The sequence below is a fragment of the Pelodiscus sinensis genome, chromosome 1, assembly GCF_052426305.1.
Source record: "Pelodiscus sinensis isolate ZL-2025 chromosome 1, ASM5242630v1, whole genome shotgun sequence".
Classification (NCBI taxonomy): domain Eukaryota; kingdom Metazoa; phylum Chordata; order Testudines; family Trionychidae; genus Pelodiscus; species Pelodiscus sinensis.
The window spans coordinates 76,776,244-76,799,750 of NC_143052.1; the positions used below are offsets into that span (position 1 = coordinate 76,776,244).

At 38.7% G+C, this 23,507-nt stretch overlaps 1 protein-coding gene across 1 annotated transcript; it reads left to right on the top strand.

Moving 5' to 3' along the window:
- Positions 1–23,464, top strand: ALX1 (ALX homeobox 1). Its single transcript, XM_006114013.5, has 4 exons — positions 1–547; positions 3,438–3,742; positions 8,790–8,918; positions 22,831–23,464. Exons 1-4 carry the CDS (start codon positions 316–318, stop codon positions 23,149–23,151), a joined length of 987 nt encoding a protein of 328 aa, XP_006114075.1. The 5' UTR covers positions 1–315; the 3' UTR covers positions 23,152–23,464.
- The last annotated feature ends 43 nt before the right edge of the window (positions 23,465–23,507 follow it).

Genomic DNA, 23,507 nt, shown 5'->3' on the forward strand with positions numbered 1-23,507 from the left:
TGCCCCCACCTTCCAGCGCGTCTGTGTGTCTGTCTGCCTAATGTGGCTCTGTCTGTCTAAAGTGGGCTCTGGGGTGGAGTTACACTGGCTGCCTATTTTCATATTCATTAGAAATGGGAGGTTGCGCAAGGAGCCCTGCTGAGCTTCAAGATATAAGAGCAACTTCTGGTCCCCCCTTTCAAGACAAGACAAATCAAAGGCTCAGAGGCAAAGCAGCTCCCTGAGCTCTGGAGGTCTCTCCCCCTACCCTCCCCCCTCCCCCCCCTGCTCACAGTCCAGCCTCTGTCTAGGGAAGAGGCTCCCAAGCAGCTTTAGATGATTATGGATTTTCTGAGCGAGAAGTTTGCCCTGAAGAGCCAGCCGAGTAAGAACAGTGACTTTTACATGGGAGCAGGAGGCACTTTGGAGCACGTTATGGAAACTTTGGACAATGAGTCCTTTTACAGCAAAACTTCAGCCAGCAAATGCGTGCAGGCCTTCAACCCTCTGCAAAGGGCTGAGCATCATGTGAGGCTGGAGAGGACCTCTCCCTGCCAGGACAATAACGGTGAGTCTCCCTGGTAGGGTTATTTCGCACAATTCTTAGCCCGCAGTGTCTTGCGAGAGCGGGAGAATCGGCGCGACTCCCCTTCCCAGGACTCCTTTTGTCCCAAGACAAAAGATGGTGCATGTAGGAACTGAAGTGCGGCGGGTCTAGAGCACGTTCAGGTGCAGGATCGGCCACACGCTTTTTAATTGATCTATTAAGCAACTACATTGAAGAGCGGCTGAGCCCCTTTGGTTTGGCTTCAAGCCTCCCTTTCCGGCAGCGCACACGCGACGCTTTCGCTTTGGGTTCTACCGCGCCGTAGTGTAAACGTTTCCGGAAGACACAGAGTAAACTCAAAACAGTATTCATCTAGAAGTAGCATAGCAGTCCAATTTCTTCTTCCTTCCCCCCGTGCAGACAGCTCCATAGACTGCCCTAAAGGATTTCTAGCCCAAACCAGTCTAGCCAAAACATAAAAGTTGCACATTTATAAACAGTTCTTTTCCTTACAGGGTGCAGCTATAGAAAATACAATAGAAAATATCTATGTGTTAACCATTGATTAATGTGTACTGTGCACACAGTTATATGACAGATATTAATTCTCTTTAATATATAGTTCAAGCTAGAAGGTAATGATCACACCTAACTCTGCGCTGCTATGGACACACACTACATATGTTTGTATGAATAGTCCATCTTTTTGCTTAAATCATGTTTGGGCGTTCCACCTTTTAGCTCAGTCTATCTAATGTACTAAAGAGACGAAAATAGCTAAGCCCGCAATAACATCTGGTGCAGTGTCTAGAAGCATTCTTATAACCTAGCAACAAATGCTCAAGTGACTCGGATTCGGCTTGCTACAGAGTCTGTTAAAGTGACTTTTAATATCCAAACAGGATCCACTACAGATTGTAAGCGAGTACAGGGACATTTCTAATGGTTTGGTAAAGTATTCAGCTCCGAATACAAAAGCCCCGCAAAGTCAAAATGTTATCAAAACAAACCATCTATCTTTTCTATCTTGTAACCGACCGAATACAAACCCCATCATTTCATTGCAAGACAGCAAAAGCACTTTTGCAATTCCAAGACGATTGTTGTATCTCGTTGTATGTCGCACATAAAGTGCAAACGCGGGTTCTTTTAAAACAACAAACTAATAAATGTGACAAAATTTATAAAAAAAACATTTATTTTACCGAGGTTTCAAATCTGCCAAAAATGTATTGCAAACTTTAAATACTACAATGATTAAAGTATATGTACTTATTTTATTCAGTCTGTGAAAATAATTTATTCAATTCCCAAACAGGAATTGTTACAAAATTATACAAAAAATGTTACATAAATTATACATCTCTATATAATATTTTCTTGTTAACATTTTCAGTGTTTTATTTCAGGCTGGTCATTTAAAATATACACTATTTGTACTTTACTTCAGAAGCTGAAATTGAATAACATTTTGTTACATTTTTTTACAATTATTATTTGCAATAATCTAACTTGAGTACACTAGCGTAACTAATACATTAGAACATATTTATTAATTTTATCAGAATGACCAAAATAGTGGTCTTCTACTATTTCTGGAATGTAGACAAAATAAATATGGTACACTTTATTTTTATTTTTAATAAACAATTTACTTTACATTTTAATGTAATAATTTTTCTTCATGTAATTCAGCATTTATAAAAATTATACCAAAAAGAAAAAAATCTTGGTCTAAAACACATTTTGTAGGCTAAAATCAGGTAACTACAATACTAGGATTAATAATATGTTAAGTTTTCAGTACTTCATATGGATATTGAAAGATTTTTGAGACATTATTTTTATGTAACAAACTTTAATGGTAATCTTTAAAACTATCAAGAACAAGTATGATTTAGGAAAGCTACAGCATGTTGATTTACTGAATGTGGTTGTTTTTAATTAGCTTGCTTAATTTATGTTTGGTGTTTTATTGTATTGGTGTCAGGTATTTAAAATTATGTTTGGTTAAAATCACTCTGAATGAACACTGATGCATCAATAGTTATGAATGAAATTATCTAGCATGGCAGACAAACTTAAAAGGAGCTCTAAATCATGTGTCAGATGCCATCCTTTATAAAGTTTTATTGCAATAGATGTTTTAATTTTCCCTTTCGTCTGTAAGAGAGAAAAAAAAACCTTTCTAATCTTGTAAAATGTTGCATGAGTTATCCATGCAATGTGACACATTTAACAAAAATAACAAACATTTTTATTTTTTATTCAGCAACTAAAAAAATTATTTTAATACTTATTTCTGGCATTTAGTCTTTGCCTAAAGATAAATAATCCCTGCAATATTAACACAAAATTATTTATTGTAATTAACTAAAAATTAACATCTATATTTTGTAGTCTAATTTAAAACAATTCCACTTCACAAATCTAAAAGTATTTATCTGCCAAATGTTAGTTTTATCGAATTTGATGGTTCTTGATTAGTCAATTTACAAATATTTAATTTATTGTATATAATTATTTGAATTTGCATAGAACTATATTGGGTTAATCAAACTGACACCTTAGCTTAAAATCACATTTTCAGTAGCTTTTGTGCCATTTATTTTAAATCAATATCTAGTTCACACTAGAATTCTGTGTTTCTAATGTATTTTATTTATAATGTATCTGAAATATGTATTTATTATGCATACTTCTTTATCCTCACAACAAACATGTCTTTGGGAAAATTCTACAGATATCAATAATGGCATCAAATTTGTAATTAAAAATTGCAGTATTCCCTGCCAGTTGTATCACATTCCAACACATCATTGCATATAATCAACTTCCTTGTGAAAGTTTACTGGAAATCCTCAGATCTAAAAGCCCATTTAACTGCTTATTTTTCGCCCCCTGTGTACAGTGAACTATGGGATTACTAAAGTAGAAGGACAGTCTCTTCACACAGAGCTGAACAGGCCCATGGACAATTGCAACAGTCTTAGGATGTCTCCAGTAAAAGGGATGCAGGAGAAGGGGGAACTGGATGAACTGGGAGACAAGTGTGACAGCAATGTCTCCAGCAGTAAGAAGAGGAGACACAGAACTACCTTTACCAGTTTACAACTGGAAGAACTGGAGAAAGTGTTCCAGAAAACACATTATCCTGATGTATATGTAAGAGAACAGCTAGCTCTGAGAACAGAGCTCACTGAGGCCAGAGTCCAGGTAGGTACCTAATTGAACATTACATAGGACAATTTAGAAACTGATCAACAGCACATTAGAGGTTGATCAAAAGTACATGATGTTGCATCATGAAGAATATGTTTTGTCATGTTTTTCTGTAAAAAGGAGCTGTCTGAGGAAACTGCATATAGAAGGAAAAATAGAGAATGAAACTTCTATGATAAATCTTTCTATTAACCTTGCTTCCCCGTCAAAATTTCATGCAGCACATGAATATAGTATTAATACGTAAAAGTTTCCAAAAGTGTAATTAAAATGAACAGTAGTTTGTCATTATCATCTAACCAAACTGGATTGCAGTGAACTCTAATTCTATTATTGAATAAAAATTGCAGAATTAAAGTAATTAAATTTCTTATATTTTTTCAAAAAGTAAACACTGAAACTAGACAGAGAGATAGATAGTAAGGGCTTGATTCATTAATATCACTGGGAGTGGAGACTGCTTAATACCTTGCAGGATTGGAACCTAATTGACCTAGGTTTTTTTTTTCACTGATTGTACAGTTAATTTTCAAGAATATTTTAATTTCTTGGATAAATTTATTGTTGAACAATTAATTGGCTAACATTATGGTATATATCTTAGTCACACACAACTAATTTAATACACGTGTATAATATTTGCATGTGTTCATGTACAATGATGAGAAAATGTGACAAATATGCAGAAAGGCTAGCAAAATAATCTCAGCTCTTTTGAATTTTACTCTCAAAGGATGGGTTTATCAGTCAAATATAAACAATGGTTACATTTTAAAATATATTCTGTTTTTAGAGATCATACTGATTCTATAGATATTCCCTGTGTTTTTTTTTCCAGTTTAGGGAATATCAGGTCCGTTGAATCTCTCAGAATGCAAGTAATTTTTGAGTTTAGCCACTATATGTATTAACAATTTTATGACCCATAATTTATAAAGAAATAAAAGCCAGTTCACATGAACATAGCTGACAATTAAATGAACATCACTTTATCAACTATTTGAATTAACTTTTATATAATAAATAGGCATTGCCTGTATGTATTTAACTGAGTGACATAGGCACTATTGTCATCTGAAAACAGGGTCCAGATTCTCTCTCCATTTTTACCATTGTCACTGAAGTCAAGAGAATTTAACCCAACAACTTAACTCTTTAAATCCTGGAGAATGAGTCTTCTTTTTATATTTAAAGAGATTCTTAGGTATGGCATCTGGTCACTACTTTTTACAACAACTTTTTGCTTAGATTTGAAATATAGATATAAGCCATTAAGACCACTGTGTCTTTCTATTATTTCAGTTGCACAATTTTGCGGCTATTGGGACTGATCACAGAGTAAAATTCTATTTGGTGTAAATTAAGGTGGAACTTAGTTGGGAAATTGATCATATTTTTTCTCAGTTACATAAACTTCTAGAAGTAAAACTATGACAACAGAAGAATGAAAAGCATAAAACATAGAATATTTGAATTATAGGCATTCTGAGAATATTTGTTTTCTGTTTTGTTTACACATAATTTTTAGTTGCTTAGAAAATGACCAATATCTGTATTTCCGAGTGGTTAAATAAGAAAGGAATATGAAAGGAAATGGTGATCATGTTGAGCCTGAGTAGCAACAGTATTCCATCATGGGATTAAGCAGTTTAAAAGGCCTTGCATCATTAGGAGCAAGCATCTGGCAATGCAAGGATAACAAGCAGCAGTTTTGCATTACTTCATGTAGGCAAATGGTTACTTTATCTTTGCCAAGAGTCAGTTTCTAGTAAAGTGATGTAAACAGAAACATTATGGGGGATTGTCAAAGAAAAAAATGTGAGCTTTTTTTTTCTCCTTTAGTTACTATAAATTCAAACAAATTGTTTTATTTACTTTAGCGGAATGATCAGCTGGATACGCTACCCACATTTCCCTTCACCGCCATTTCATCAAGGTCCAGTTTAATTTGTGTCCTGCATACATGCAGAGAGAGCCAACCTGAACCTAATTTATCTAAGTTGTTCTCTTTCCTGCTGCATGTCAGTGCAGTAATTGGCACCCATTTTAAGGAGATTGTCAAGGTCTTTTTTTCAATGAAAGAGCCTCATTACTAAATTCCCTTTGCATGTTCTCGGTGCCTCCTATGGAGACAGCAGAAAAAATTACAATATGTATATATTTTTGCTGTGCCTCAGGCATGATAGATAATACAAATTTACCCACAAGGCTCATAGAAAATATGCTCAACAGGTATTCTGTGCCTTGTTTTGATTTCTGGGTACATTTTTCAAAACTGACATTAAATTTGCAGTATGTAGTTAGAAATTAAACAATCAGTAATATGCCCCTGCTGCTCAGATAATATCAACAGAGCGTTAGCATCCCAGAGGAGAAGGGCAAAAAATCCCTAAGAATTAAAAGCACTAAACCCAGTATTAGTTACTAGAAACTTTTTCAAGTAACTCCCATTTTTTATGTCATAGTTTAATGACAGTTGAGTCTTTAAGTTCATTTTTTTATTGTGAGACTTTCTGCCCAGCCTAAAGAGCACTACATGCCCTATTCTAGAGTTTATCTCTATATTTTATTTTAAATATTGTGGTATCCAACATAATGATGTATCCCTAAATATATAGGAACAGGTACCGTCATTTGTTCTATATTTGTACAATGAGGCCATTGTCTATGACTGGGGATCATCAGTACAACTAGTAATACTGGATTTACTAACATGGCAACTTTTAAAATAAATATCAAAATGGGTTTACACATAGCAGAACAATAAGGGCTTGAATGGGAAACTCTTACTTCACATGAGCAGTCCCTTTGAGTCTGTGGGATGGCTCTCATGAGTAAAAGTTCACTATCATGAGTCTGGATTGCACAATAGAGATCCCAGGATAGTAGCTTTGGTCCAACTTAGAGGCTGTGTCCAGACTCAGGGTTTTTTTCGGGAAAAGTAGCCTTTTCCCGAAAAAACTTCCCCTGCGTCCAGACTCAAGCCGCGTTCTTTCGAAATAATTTCGAAAGAACGCGGCTTTTCTTTCAATGGCGGTAAACCTCGTTTCACGAGGAAGAACGCCTACTTTCGAAAGTTCCTCTTTCGAAAGAAGGCGTTCTTCAATGTAAATAGGGCTTCCTCAAAAGAGAGCATCCAGACTCACTGGGTGCTCTCTTTCGAAAAAGCGGATTGCTCTTTCGAAAGATCCGCCTGCAGTCTAGACGCGATCTTTCGAAAGAGGCTCTTTCGAACGATGCTTTCGAAAGAGCCTCTTTCGAAAGAAGCCTGCAGTCTAGACATAGCCAGAGTGGGCTATGGAGGAGGCATATCAGATTTGCTAGGCGCTTAAAACTAAACTTCCATAACAGAAATGATGCTTTAATGATACATCACGAGGCGGACCCCCATCTTTAGATGTGAGTCACAAGTTACAACCAGGTAGACTCATGTATTAAGCTCTCAGGGAATATTGTGCTATGTTACTCAGGGTGTATCTGCCCTTCAGAGGGTTTTTTTTAAATGGCCATTTTTCCAAAAAAACCTTCACTTACATGCATACTGCAATTGCGTTCTTTTGACAGAAAGTAGAAAGAATGGAGGGGTTTTTCCAACATTGGTAAACCTCTTTCTATGAGGAAGAAGCTTTTTTTCCGAAAAAGCTCTTTTGGAAAAAGGCATGTGTGGATGGGGAAGAGGGTTTTTTTTTTTTTTAAATAATAGGCCTCCAAGAAAAAGCACAAGTGCCCTAGTGGCCACTCTGTCCATAGTAATCACAACTTAAATGTGAGATAGTGTCCAATGAACATGGGTGCTATCTGTTGAATAAACTGATCACTTTTTTCATGCGCTTTTGCTGTTTGGATGCTCTCTTTCGAAAGAAGTTTTGCCAGAAAATCTCTTCTGGAAAAGCTTCTTCCAAAAGAAGCTTGCAGTCTAGACCAGTGTTTCTCAACTTTTTTTTTTTATAAAGTACCCCTTTAAAAAATTATAAGTACCTCATTTAAAAAAAAATAGAAGTACCCCCTGTACCTACAGTTTTCAGGTACACAATTTTTTTGTACCATTAGAACACATTTGTTTAAACAACTAAATCATAGCCAGGAGGATGATGAAATTTTTGGGTGTAAAAAGTACAAAAATAATAAAGTGCTGTAAAACGTAAAACAAAAATTCAGTTTTCTCCAAATTTCAGTTGCATTGACTCACCCCCAGACTTCTCTCAAGTACCCCTAAGGGTACTTGTACCACTGGTTGAGAAATAGTGGTCTAGACATAGCTTCAGAGAGTTTGACATATTAATGCCTTAATAACTGAGGGACCAATTACAGGTCATTTGAGCTATAATCTTTCCATTCACTTCAGTGGGCATTGGATTATGAACCTAGAAATGAAATTCCTTTTCTTTCCAGTCCTCCAGTGTTCTAAACAGGATCCATATCCCAATAAAAATATTTCTTTTTTTTTTGGCTGAACTGTTTCATGCATGCTGCCAGGACAATCTATTGGATCCTATTGTAAAGAACAACCTTTGTCTCATAACTGTTTATTGTTTACCAGACTTGACTGATTGTGTTCCTTCTTTCACAGTCCTTTCCATTGTGCCCCTGAGCTCAAAGATGCTCTTCACAGTTTCCCTCACTATTTTCATATTGCTCCAGATAAAGTTTACATACTATCTCAACATAAAAGAGGTTACCCAGTCATAACTAGTTAATGGCTATCTGGAGCTAATAGCTGAAGGTACTTTTAGGTGTGATTTTTTGCTACCCTAGTGGGCTGCCCAAACGAACTGGGATATATAATAAAATGTTATCTCATGTGCTCATCACAACAAGAAAAATAGATTTCCTGTAAACACAACCAAAAGAGACAGAATTCACTTCAATAGACCTTCTACGGAGAGGATCTCTGGTGAGAGAGAGCAGTGACCTTCCCATTTTCAATAAGTTTCCTTTCAGAGAAACATGGCAATTTTAGAAGTTGCTTTCCAAAATCTTTTGATTTCAGTAAAAACTTTTCAATAGATATTTGAGATTGTTATTTGCTTTCATGGTGTAGGTTTGGTTCCAAAATCGAAGAGCCAAATGGAGAAAAAGAGAACGTTATGGCCAGATCCAGCAAGCTAAAAGCCATTTTGCTGCCACCTATGATATATCTGTTCTACCACGGACTGACAGCTACCCACAGGTATAGTAAATAACATAGATAAATGCCTTTGTTCCTCCTTCAGACCAATTACTACATGTAAAGGTGCTTAAAATTTGTGTATAATTAAAATACTCAACAATCATTACCCTTCACTGAGAGATTACAGTCCATGTTTTGACTGTGTTTCGGACTATACTGATCTGATTTTCTTTTAAGATTCTTCATTTGAATTAACATTCCTGTGTGACTTTATACATGCAGGGACCTAGCAACAAAACAGCCAGCAATGGCACTACAGTCGCACTGTAACTACTGTATACTTTCACTGTCCAGATTCTTTGCCTTTGTTAAGTAGTTAAATAAATATAACATTGTATACAGCATAAGACAATAATATCTTTTGGGCTTTGTTTGGGAAGCCTTAGCCCTTCTTGAACAAGAGCTGCATGAAGCTCTCAGTCTCAGCCAAGGCATCTGTTTTCCTTTACTCTGTTCCTCCCCCACCACTCTCACCAGTTACTGAATATATTCATTTCCCTTGACCATACTTTGTTTTTTATGCCTTCTATAAATGCCAAAACATCTTTGTAACTATCAGAGCTGCCATTATGACCAACACCTCCACTGTTTTACAGAATAATTAGCTTTTACAATATATTTACCACTTTTCCTTTTTAGATGAGAAAAGGCTTTTTATAATATTTTGCATTTCTATCCTGCTGATTTTCCACAAGTTATGGAGGTTGATTTGTTCTTAAATGGTGGTTAATAACTTTGGTGGGTACAACTTTCTTTTTCTGCATGTGTACAATACAGAGGGGGTATTTGTGTGTAATCTGTATATACATATGCATATGCACATGCATATGCATACACACCTGTGGGTGAAGTCCTACACACACTGGGGTAACAATGGGAGTTTGGCCACTGAATTTAATCAGGCCAGGACTTCGCTTCACACACACACACACACACACACACACACACACACACACACACACACACACACACACACACACACACACGTCACATATAAACACCACTACATTTGTGTACAATATATATACATTGAAAAAAGGACTTCAAAAAAGCATTGAGACTGAAGTCAGTAATTTCAGAATTGCAGTTACCTCTCTACTTTTGTTAACAGGAAACTTTTCCTTATATGATCACTAGGCAGTTTGGCCCTGGCTCTGCAACCATTTAAGCACGTGCATTAGTTTATATTCACATTAGCAGTCATCTTTGAAGTCAGTGAGACTACTCACAAGCATTAAGTTTATGATTAAGTAATTTCAGGGTTAGATGGAGTGGGGGAGAAGCGAAAAGATGATTAAACCCTTCTCACTAGTTGTCAGCTCCCTCCATATCTTTCTCTTTTTCTTTCTCATACTATGACCATCCTCCTTGCTGTCCCATTCCTCTTTGCCCCCTTTCTTTAGGACATGGGACACCTCCATTTTTGCACTCTTCATATCTCCTGACTTATTTCCACCTCACAATATTGAACCCAACCTTTTATGGGTACCTTGAGACAGCCACACCCTGAGCCCACTTCCCTCAATGCCAACATGTTCCTGAGCTACTGGGACTGCTGGATCTTGCCCCAAAGAGCTTAACGTTATGTAGACCAAGAAAAAAAAATGAGGAGGGAAACTGAGGCACAGGAATGTGAAGCAATTTGCCCCAAATCACTCTGTCCCATGCCCTATCCACTAGACTAGACCATGTCGGTTCCCCAACGCAGTTTCTGTCAGCACAGTCCCATCTGCAATTTTCCGACCATCAGACTTCCATTAATACCAGTCCATAGTTATGTGTACACCTTTCTGGGATGCTCAGTAAGCAACTCCAAATGTGTGCGCTGAAAGTGTATATTTTTAAAATAACCACAGTTTGGTGATGTCTTTAAATATAGATAATGTTTAATTCTTGTAACATGATAACTGCTTGGTAATTACTGCTATTTTTTAAATGAAGCTCTTTTGAGTTATAGGAGACTTAAAAATAATCAAACAAATCTATAATCCCAATCTAAAACCCAAAGCCAATGAAAATATCCATTGTATACTTTCTGGTCCAAAATAATTGACCTGATTTTTTTTCATGAATCTTGTGAAATTTTTTTTCCCAGACTTAGGTCTTCCCTGCCAGATTTCAACCTGAAAGAAATTTTTATCACTCAGACGAATTATAAATTCCTAAAAATAAAGGTTTATATTAAAAGAACCATACTGCTATATGTATTCCCTGTATACATACTCATAGGCACACCCAAATATATATGCATATGGAAAAAGAGTTGCCTCCAAGAAAAAGCTGTACATGTTTAACTTCAGGTCTTTTTAAATCAATTTAAACTGATTTTTAAACTCAAATGGGCTCTTTTGTTTGGATTTAAAATTGGTCTTTTTCAGCTTATCTTAAATGGACTCCTGATCCACTTAAACCAGATAAAATAAGACTGATTTAAACTGAAAAAGGAGTGTCCTCTCAGTTTTTGCACTGGTTTAACTAAGGCTGTTTCGACACTATAGCCTATATCAGCAAACATATGTCACTCAAGCGTGTGAATACTCCCTTGAGTGACATAAATTGTACTCACATTAGCATTTGTGGGCATAGTACTATGAAATTGATTATTTAGTTAAGCTGATGCAATATTCTCATGTAACCAAGATCTGAGGCTATAGTCTGTTCTACACCTAAAACTTAGGTTAACTTAACTACATTGCTCAGGGTTGTGCAAAATTGTGCACCTTGAGTGCTATAGTTAGGTTGGCATAATCCCTGATATAGACATGGTGAGTTTGCTGGAAGAATCTTTCTGTTGACCTAGCTACTGACTCTTGGAGAGGTGGATTACCCACCATACCATATAAGACCCTTTCTATTGGTAGAGGAAGCATTTACACTACAGACTGTGGCAATACATCTGCAACACCATAGCTGTGCTACTCTGAGGCTGTAATATAGAGATGGCCCATGAATCCTTCTATCAGGAGACAGAAGACACTGGCACACTGCATTCAGATCTGTTCATTTGGCTTCCTTCTCTTCATAAGTATTTCAACATATGCACCATACGCACTATAGTCCATATAAACTAGTCAAGCTATTTCTTCCACAGATAAGGAGGAGCGAGAGAGATTACTATTGTTATTTCTATTTTTAAATGGCTGAGAGACATCCTGTCACTAGTGTGATGGAACTATATAAGTAGTTAGACAGACATCATATGCAGCAGAGATATATGCTGCTGTTACATTAGAGATTGATCAAGATTTAAATTTCTGATCTATTGGCTGCTCATGATTCTGTTTATAAGGCCTGATATTTTAGAAAATTAGGTTGGCATAACTGTGTTGATAAGGGGTTTGAAATATTCAACCCCTGACTGGTGTAAATTCACTGATGTAAATCCCACTGATAGAAGAGTTTGTTGTTGATTTCACTACTTGCATCTCCAGGAAATGGATTATGTAGGCCAGCACAGGTAGTGTCTATATCATTGGTGGGCAATAATTTTTGTCTGGGAGCCACTTCAGAAATTTTTGAAGTGGCCCTGGGCTGCCCTGGAAGGGTGGACCTCAGGCAGAAGGGGCGGGGCCAGAACACTTGCGTGCTCCCCCCGCCTCAAAGACCCTGATTGGTCTGGGGGTGGGGAAACGTGCAAAGTCTTTTCATCCCCCCTAGAGCGAGAATTACCAGCTGTTCTGGCCGTGGGAGGAGACTTCACATGCTCCCTCCTGCTGCCCCCAGGTCAATCGGGGCCTGGGAAGCGGGAGCATGTAAAGTCTCTCACTCCCTGCTCTCACCTTGCAGGGGAGCACCGCTCTTAGAATCAATCTCCAGCTGAACAGCAGCTGGTGGTTGACATTAAGTGCTGAGCCCCTTGCAGGGCAGAAGGATACTTCACGCGCTCCCCCTACCACCAAGCCCTGATTAGCCCGGGGGTGGAGGGAGTGTGTGAAGTCTCCTCCCACACTGCCTCAATCCTGCAAGGAGTGTGTAGGACTTAGAAGCACTGCACCCGTCGCAGGGTGGAAGGAGACTTTGTGTGCTCCCCTGCCTCTGCCATTAGGCCAATCAAGGCTTGGGGGCAGGAAGTGTGCGCAAAGTCTCCTCCCACCCTGCCAGGAGCATGTGGTGCTTCTAAGCCCCCTGCTGTACTTGCAGGGAGGGGGCAATGCAGGAGGAGATCTACTCCCCCTGGTTGGCCTGGAGGCAAGGGGAGCAGCAGGGCCTCTGTGGGTCAGATCAACTCACTTGGCAGGCTGGATCCAAACCATGGAGGCCCTTTTGCCTACCCCTGGTCTACACTGAAGCACTACCGAGGCACAGCCAAAGCAGCACTATTGTGCTGCTGTAGCATTGTGTAGACAAGATCTAAATTACATTGATGTAATTAGGCCGAGGTTGCAATCACTATGCCATTAAGCAGAATGAGTGCCATTATCACAGCACTCCTCATGGCACCATAACTAGAACAATAAATAATGACACAGAGTTAACCCATCAGCCATTTCATTCTCCCTAAATGAACTCTCTTGAGCACAGTTATTTTGATGCTGACATCTCTAAAGGTCAAGGCATGCGCTACCATGCATGCAGATAAGAAGGTTGTTGTCGGAGTGGGGGCACACAGATTATTAGATGGGGATAATTAAATTGTGAACTCCTTACTTACCCAAATGTGCATTTACTAACCTTTGACTTTGCCTGTGAAAAGTACACGGGGATTGGGGAGGATAGACTCTTTCTTCTTCTACCAGCATGAACTGGGGCAGGTTATTGCACTCACTTCTGTGTGCGGGGCATGAAGTTCAGCAACATATATAGTTCTTTGCTGTGCATTCTGTGATTGAACTCCCCTGTGGGTTGTGTGGGTTGTGTTCCAAACACACACATCCCACCATTCCATCAGAGCATCTTTCTGTAACAAAGCCTGTAGAGTAGACTCCCTGCTCTGCCACTCCACTGCCTACTTTACACCCACCCCACAGTAACAATATGGTGGCTTTGGTGCATTTGAAGCCTTGTGTGTCTATATAAAGAATTTCTTCTTATGTCAGTAAAGAATCCTTTCATCTTATTTGGGATGGAAGATTGGCTCTGAATTATCTATTATTCAGCCCAACCATATTGATCAAGCTACTGCCTTTCAGAGAGGTGGATTACCTACCATATCATAAAAAACCCTTCTGCTGATGAGGAAGCATCCACATTACGGGCTGTGGCAGTACAGCTGCAACACCCTAGCTGTGTTACTATGAGGCTGTAGTATAGATATGGTCTATGAATCTTTCTACCAGGATGCTTATGTTAGTAAGTTACTCTTTAACATAGTAACAGAAAATGCACTTTTAATATTTGTATAGTTCATAATTATTTCTTGTGACTAATTTCGACTAATATGTTTTGCAGAATGGTGACTGTTTACACAAGTTGTGATGCAAAAAGAATGCTTTGCAAGTTGAGAAAATGACTAGAAGTCCACATGCTAACTAAATTCTTCTCTTGTGTCTGCACACACAGATCTCCCATTGGCTGTAATGGGAGCCACTAGCATACAGGTGTGGACACTTAATATGGCATTTGGGAAACAACTCCTTGCAGTTCAGCTGTATTTCAGGCTTGTTTGTCAAGCATGTTACAAGACAAAGTAATAATGGAAAAAATAAGATAAAATAGGAAAAAAGAGGTTGTTGAATTTTTCCAAAAGTAGATTTTTCATCTCCCTCCCCCAACATCCTACAAATTTTCAGATTTTTTTAACCACTTGTTGAATAAGTTGAAATTTTCTAAATTTTGAATTTTTGACAAAGGTTAGTATTGAAAATGTGATATTGGATGGGAAAAAACAACAATGAGGTTTAACTGGTAATTTGAAGTAAGGGGTTTATTTCAGAATCGCCCTTCTCTGCCATGTGTAGATGCGGGCAGGTCTTCCAGGCTAGTCAATTTCCAAAATGGCGACAGGCCAGGAACATGATAATGAAGCGCGGGATATTTAAATCCCGCGTTTCATTTGCAATTTCGGTCACCCTCATTAGCCTCCCTAGTTCGAACTAGGGAGCTAGTGTAGACATATCCCCAGACAGTGACTGTGGAAATGGTGAAATTGATCGTGCCTTTAGGTACGGCCTGTGATAGGGAGAAGAGGATGCAGAGTCTGTCATTGGAAGCTCTGTGCGAAAGGCAGGAAGAATAACTTAGCCCTGCTAGCCCATGGCCAGAGTACAGCAAGTGTTTCCCATTCTGCTACATACAGCCAGTTTTGGAGACTGGTGTGAAGAGGGAGATATTGCCCAATGTCCTTTGAGGAACCTAGTGCCATGGTCTGTGGTAAATTTCAGCAGTCTTTGTATTCAGGCACTATGTTGCAAATAGACCAAGGCTGGAGACAAGGTTTCATCTTCTTGTTCCCCATGAAATACAGCTGAATTGCAAGGAGGTTTTTTTCCCCAAATGCCACATTAAGTGCCCGCACCTGAAAGCTGGCAGCTCCCACTACCATCCATGGGAGCTCTCTCTATGCAGACACAAGAAAAGAATTTGGATATTATTGGGACTTCCAGTCATTTTTTTTCAACCTTCTTGTTCTCCAGGAAGGGTTGCAGTCTGATTCTCAGTTCACATATTATTCATGTTCAGTACATAGGCAACTAGTTTTACACTGTCTACCTTAAATATAATCATTATGTATTAGTGCCATAAGGACACTAATAAATATATGATTGCATTCAATCACATCTTTAAAAACACAGAAAGTGAGAGAGGGGAATAGCCCCCCCTCCTCATTAGTACCTCCCTACTTCCCTCCTTGCTTGCTCTTTGCTGTTGCTGCACAGTTACCTCTGCAGGATTCATGCTGTTTTGTCTAAGATGAGTGTCCTTTTGCTACAGAGCTGGAAACCCTAGGGCTCCTTTCCTCCAGAGTCACAGCACCTCCTTTGAACTGCAGCTAGAGCTTCAAATGGATGCATGTCTGAGGCACTGGCTGCATTTGATTTTCAGGGAAATTCTAACCCACTGCAAGTGGGAGTCCCAAAGGGAGACCTGGGCCTTCAAAAGAAATAAGCAGCTGTGGGAGAGCAAAAGAGAGAACATGGGGAGAGTAGATGGCAACCTTTTAAAAGGAGAGAAGGGAAGACGTACAAGGGCCTGTTCCATACCTTGGAAGGGCAAACACACTCAAAAAGGCAAAGGAGGGTGGTATGTACTTATGCAATCCTCGGACCAGCTAGACAGCAGTGGAAAACCCTAAGGTCACATATACTACTAAGTAACCCAAGGGTGTAAGAAATTATATAAATATGCACATGCTGTTTATTAAGCCCTTGGATCATAATTCTAATTCCATTCTAATGGGTAACTCCCATTAGCAATAATCAGAGTTATTGGCTCATATTAAATCTCTCATGTGGTCTATATTATACACCACATGTTATGTGTAACTTTTAACTATAGGCTACATAGAACTGGCAGATAGCCACAGAGGTGAATTAACAGTGACTGTTATTTAGTGTTAAGTCTGTTGACCACTGCCAGTTGTTCTAGACAGAGTCATGCAATGTCTGACAGTTTTATTTTCTAGACCATAAAGCACCATACTCACTTAGTACTTCAAAATACTTGGTCTTTGGTGTCTCAACATTTCCTCTTCCATTATTTGCAGAATCCTTAGACCCTTAAACATGTTAGGTTTAAGTGAACCTTGAGTGTAGTTACAAGACTGCTCAATGAAGTGAGGTGGGATTTCCCCCTTTAATAGTGCTCTTAAAGGGTAGGAGATATGATATACGACTATATTACAGCAGTGAGTTATGCCTTTCCTTTTACTCTTTGACTCTGAGAGCTATGTGGGTTAGTGTACATCTGCAATGTACACTATCCAAGAAATAAAGCATGATGATGTTTTGAATACTGGGCTACCTTAGTCTGGCCAAAGTATGCTACATATACAACCAAGGGATGACTTTCCGCTCCCTTCATCCTGGAGCTATGCAGGGATCGAATTGACCTCTAGTGTAGTTTAGAGCAGCCGGAACTGTTGTAAATTAACCAGATGAAACCAGCTCCATAGGAACTTGTTGCCACCCTTGGAGTATCAGGGTGCAGTGGCAGTCCAGGAATATCATCAACCCCTGATGAAGGCAGGGAAAAGTGGGTAGTATAAAGCTAATAGCCCTGGCTTTTCGCCATTTGGTCATTCCCTGTACATCAGGAAAATCCCTTTCTCTCCTGTGTCATTCAGCAGCATGACGGAAACAGACCCAGTACCTAGGATCTGGCTCATTACTGTTATTTATGAATTAGCATCTCAGTGATTCATTGTGTTAGGCTTTCAAAAATATGGGTAAGAGACAAACAACTTCTTCTTCATAGACCTTACAGTCTGAATAGACTAGACAGAGAAAGTGTAGTGCGTTTTAAAGATGAGAGATTCAGCTACAAGGAGTTGATGTGATACAAAATGTGAGTGGTAAATCTGGATTTGAACCCAAAGAAGTGTGGAATTTTTACATGGAAAGCCAGTCAGAATACCAATTACTTTAGTTAACTTCATGTTTCAATTCTGTTAGGCAGTAGGTCAGATTCTAAGGAAGTGACATCATAACCATGATAGCAAACTATGACTTTCCTAGGGATGTTGATGTCACAGCCATGAAGTCAGACTCTTTTTTCCCCCTAGCCAGTAGTGTATAAATATATATACAACATGATAGGTAAATATATTCAAGGGTTCTGGTGATTTCATGGTAACCACAAGAGCAAATCTTGAGCTGTCTGTGATGTTAACAGAAACCAGAGATGTACAGTATGTATAGCCTTATTCACAGCCTCCCTGAATTGCCTTTTATATAGTACATGGATCACACAAGATTCTAAGAGAAATATTTTCTTAAAACTCATGTGCACAATGTCTCCTTTCCCTCCTGTCTACATCTGCTATGTACACCATAGAAGGAGCACTGATCACTTTTATTTATTGTAAAGTATTGCTCTATTTACATTTAATTCTGGGATATATTTTGCACTTAGAATTTCACTTTGAGACAATTATGGAATAACTCTTTGCTAAACAGTGGAGGTCTGATAGCAGACATGATTCAATCACTTAAAATAAGGGCCGGAATAGGATAATTTTCATGTCCAATAAAAAAGGAACAGACAAATGACTGGGGAATGGGATGATGAAGGGTATGTGATACATACCTTTGAAAAGTGTAGCAGCCTCATGGAACAAGCCATAAGCATCTTCCAGGATCTTGTTAGGCTTTTCAGATTTGGGCAACTAGTTAAGACTCCTTCCTTCCTCTGATGAAGGAATCTGTGGGACCACTTTGTAATCTTTAAGAATTATTTGTTTTTTTTATTTTCTTTTTCTTTTGACATGGCATAGATATATTTAAGCATTACTAGCTGACTTCTGCCCTCACTTACACCAGTTCAACCTCAAATTGAAAGGAATGTTTGGGATAAAAATATCAAGAAAACTAGTGGTACTATATTTATAGTATGACAAACACAGAGGAAATAGAAATTTCACAAGTACTGATCTTGTGATGCTTCTGAACCACACAGGTCTATAGGAACTTCTAAATTTAACCTCTGAAGCTTCTGAAGCCACCCGTCATTTGAGCATTAGACATGCCTTTAGACAAAATCCCACTTGTCTGTTTTACCCATTTAAAGCAGTTTTCAGGCAATATTATTCCAATAACCAGACCTTTGCAGCCCATGGAGTTGCAGAATTTGTCCTGATATCTTTTAAGGAACATTAATCAATACAGATAAAATGACATTCTGTCTAACATATGTCAACTATAGAGTGAGTGGGAATTTTCAAAGGTTCCAAAGTTCAGATTGGATGCATCTGTGCTGGAAATATTACAGCATCATCTTTCTTGGGAAATGTACTGTACATTTGAATATCATTGAAACTGGAAACACTGTACTGCAAGCATAGCTTCGTAAGACTGTAATTCTGGGGATCATGCACTATATCAAGAGCTTTCAGAAGTACAATTGCTTATGTTTGGAACAGCCAGGGTATTTGTACTGCTTGCAGATAGAATATAAAAAATGCATACAGAGCAACAGTATATAAATAATTTTTTCTCTCCATCGTGAGAGACACAAGGCACGTGAATGGGACACATACTGTTATGGTTGGATAACATAGGCTTATAAGGAAGAGTATAGAATCCCTATCATTGAAAGCTTTGAAGAATAGGTTGGACAAAACCTCTCTGGGATGGCCTATGACTATCCTAAGGCCTGCAAAGGCAGGGAATAATGTTGAGGAGGAAGAGGCCACTAACTAGCCTCATGAGGCCTATAGGGATGGAGGGTAGAATATTGCCTCCTTTAATTCTGGGGGAGGAGGGGACAAGGCTGGAGCCTTTTAAGGTTTACAGTCCTTTAGAGCCTTCTAAAACTTATGGAGACTGGAGAGACCAACAAACACTGTGCCCCTCTGATTTCTGCAGCTCCCATTGACTGGGAACAGTGAACTGCATCCACTGGGAGCTGTGGGGGCCATGAAAGTGGATGTGTGAGTCAGTATCAAAGTGACTACATCTTATAAGTGTAGGGTCCCCACTTGCTATTCCTAAAGTTTATAGGGGGGGTTGTAAACATTCTTCTTAAGCTGAAATTGGCATCTTCCCTCTGAGGATCAAAGGTAGGCTTGTCATTTCGGGTATGTCTAGACTGCATCCCTCTGTTGGCAGAGGGATGCAGATTAGGCAGGTTGCCATTGCAAATGAGGCAGGGATTTATCCCGTGTCTAATGTGCATAAAAATGGCCACCGCGTTTTGCTGACTCAGCACTTTGTCAGCAAAAGGTGGCAATCTAGAGGGGTATCTGTTGAGAAAGAAAGCCTTTTTCAACAGATCCCTTATGCCGCTTGCAAGACCCATGCTAACAATATTATTTAAAGTATTAACTTCTATTATATGAGTTTAATTACCTCATCTCTCTATCTGCACACTAGAGGTATGTCTAGACTACATGGCTCCATTGATGGAGCCATGTAGATGAGTTTACTAGACATAGGAAAATGAAGTGGCCATTTAAATAATCGCTGCTTCATTTACATCAAAACGGTCGCCGCGCTGTGCTGATCAGCTGCTTGGTGACACAGTGGGGTCGTGTGGATGTGCGACTGTCGACAAGGGAAGCCTTTGTTGACTGCTCCAGTATGTCTCGTGAAATGAAGTTTACCAGAGCAGTCAACAAAGGCTTCCCTTGTCAATCGCGGCACGTCCAGACTGTCCCGCTGTGTCGCCAAACAGCTGATTGGCACAGCGCGGCAGCCATTTTGATGTAAATGAAGCAGCGATTATGTAAATCGCTGCTTCTTTTTCCTATGTCTAGTAAACTCATCTACATAGCTCCGTCGACGGAGCCATATAGTCTAGATATACCCTAGATCTCAACTAGAGGAGTTTAGGGAATCATAATTTATCTCTGTCTTTCTGACTGGTGATTTGTAAGTATCTTTGTTATTCAGGAATAGAGTAAAAAAAGCATCAGAAACATTTTTAAACTTAGGAATGCAACTTTTTTTTGGTGGGGTGCCATAATACATCAACAGTAAAATTAATAGGGAAAATATAACCTCAGCCATCATCATAACTTACCTATTATGATGCCAACATGCCTTTGTTTATGGATGTAGGAGAGGGGGCATTAGGTTAATAATGGGAACTCACTTTGTGATCTAAACTATGAAGCAATTTGTGACACTCCAAAATAGCACCATAAGCATATACAGCACTTAACAAGCACATAAACAGATACAGGTCCAATCCCAATTTCCTTGCAATCTAAAGTCAGCATGAAAATGTAACAAACACATTTTTAAGGTGTGGGGAAGACCACAGGAAATTAAAAAAGGATGATATAGTTTTTTGGCAGAGCAGTTTCCCTATAGTGAATGAGAAGCGAAGATTGTCTTCATCACAGATTTATTGTTGTTTCCATAAAGTTTTGAAACAGGACATTAACACACACTAGGGAACATTTAGTGTGTGTATCAGTAGGGTCCACATTGAACCTATTTATGCCTGTTGATATGCTAGCGTGAACTAAAAAATTACACCTGCCTTGTGTGGACTAAAGTTCTGTGTAAACAAGCCCTGAGTATATAAGGAGAGATTGAATGGAGAAAAGATGATTGTAAGTTTAAGTAGACCATTTATGCATAAGGAGGCTGCATGAGAGGAGATGCAAAGCAGAGGGAAGGAGAAGACAAAGAAGGACAGTTGGAAGTGAGTCTTAGTTGGAACAAAGTGCAACAGATTGGGGAATAAAAATATATGCCATCTAAGATGGAAGCTGAAATTATACTAAGCCTCGAAATCCTCGTAAATCACTATCTAACAAATAACAAATATATGAAAAAAATATATTCATAAATATCATAAATATATACACTGAAGAAAGGAGAAAGCCAGTGGCACTTTCTGTTTAAAAATTTAGGCTTTAAGTGACTGCCAAGCACAGAAGGCATAAGACAGCAACACCACACATGCAGTGACTCCAGATCTGCAGCAGACATTGCTGGTAACCACAAAACTCGTCTCCTAGTCTGTCATGCAAGGTTTTCCAACAAAAAATGCCACACTGTATAGCCAGTAAGCTGGAAAAAAGGTTTATGGGTGTAATTTTGTTTTAAAACATCATGAAAAGAGGGGTTTTAACTTAAAACTGTCTTTGAAACCACTTTAGAAAGGAGCCATGAATGTGTTATGAGTCATGTCTGTGTCTTCTGGATTCATTTCTTTTAAAGTAACTAACTATACAAAGTTATCCAAGATGCTGAAATTTCATATTTTATAGTTAAGCATAAGTAGCTTGAGAAAATTATCTGTTCTGTTCAAAGTTTGAAGTTTTAAATCTTCAAATACTTAATTAAAAACCTTCCTTTCCATGATGTATAACCAAAACATTATAACAATTAGGTGACTGGTACATGGAGACCTCTACATACCACGATGACCAATATTGTCTTGTTGTTTCTGCGTACTCCTCTAGCAATCTGTATCCATCTTTTGTCCCTTTTCTTATATAGGCAGTCCCCGGGTTACGAACAAGATAGGGACTGTAGGTTTGTTCTTAAGTTGAATTTGTATGTAAGACGGAACTGGTACATATTGTAGGGGAAACTCTAGCCAAACATTTCTCCAGAGCTCAGTTTTATTCTCCCACACCTCACTTCCCTCAGTCCTTTATTCTCAAGCTGAGGTGTCTGCTGAGAAAAGCCGCTCGGCGTCTCCCTGGTCTGCTGGAGGGGGGGCACTAGCTTCGCGTCTCCCTGGTCTGCTGGGGGAAAGCAGCTAGTGCGGGATTGTCTCACCCTGTTTGTAAGTAGGGATCTGATGTAAGTCGGATCCATGTAACCCGGGGACTGCCTGTACTTAAATTGCAGTTGTTGTGCTTTGTGTTCTGTGTTTATACAGCGCCTAACATAATAGGGTCCTGTCTACAGTAATACAAATGAATAATATTAATAATTAATAAAACAAAGTGCACATTTACAGATATCGAAAGCTTTTATAATGCTTTTCACTTCTATAGTCACTTTCTTCTGAAAGTCATTTGGAGGCTTCCATTGACTATAGTGGGCATTAGACTGGGTTCTTTATCTCCATGAGAAGGTGGCTATATTTAAGTTCAGTGTTAAATATCCTGCAGAAGGTCACCAAGAAAATCAGTGGCAGAGCAGAGGAAGAGTTCATCAGTCCTAGCTCTCTGGCATATGGTTTGATACATTGTCCATGCAGCATCTTTACTGTGTTTTTCACTGAAATTGCATAGGACTACTAGGGTAGTTGCTAATATTACACAGGAGAATTAGTGAGGCAAACCAAAAGAAGAAGGAAAAAAAGACAGAACAAAATATAAATAAATATAATCTTATTTGATATATTCCAGATTCAGAACAATCTGTGGGCAGGAAATGCAGCTAGCAGCTCGATGGTCACTTCCTGCATGCTCCCGCGGGACACTTCTTCGTGTATGACACCTTATTCTCATTCACCTCGGACAGATTCTGGCTACACAGGCTTTTCAAACCACCAGAATCAATTCAGCCATGTGCCCCTCAACAACTTTTTCACTGACTCTTTACTTTCCGGGGCTGCCAATGGACATGCATTTGAAACCAAGCCGGAATTTGAAAGGCGGTCTTCCAGTATTGCAGTTCTACGAATGAAAGCCAAGGAGCATGCTGCCAACATTTCGTGGGCCATGTAATATAATAGTTTGCTTTCTTTTGTTAAATAGCAAACCAAAAACATTCTTATTTCCCATATTTAAAGGACACAACAATAAGCTGCTGTGTTTGGAAATGCTAGAGGTCAGGATATACATTGAAGCCTGCTTTAAAAAATACTTTATCTTATTTAACAATAAAACTTGAGGATCAACCTGAATAGATTTACCAGTCTCAACCATCCCTATATTTTGTTTTTTATATTAAAACATGTCTTATTGTACCACTTGATGAAATATGATTATAAAACCTGCAAAAAGAATAAACCTATTAAACAAATACATCTGCTATGTATTGGTGTATGTCAGTGCTACGTACAAAAGGAATTCCTTAGGAA

Excerpts from the sequence above, each read along its gene's own strand:
- ALX1 (XM_006114013.5), top strand. The coding sequence starts at position 316 with ATGATTATGGATTTTCTGAGCGAGAAGTTTGCCCTGAAGAGCCAGCCG. Across the intron at positions 548-3,437 it reads TCCCTGCCAGGACAATAACG|TGAACTATGGGATTACTAAA; the intron begins GTGAGTCTCCCT and ends CCCTGTGTACAG. Across the intron at positions 3,743-8,789 it reads TCACTGAGGCCAGAGTCCAG|GTTTGGTTCCAAAATCGAAG; the intron begins GTAGGTACCTAA and ends TTCATGGTGTAG.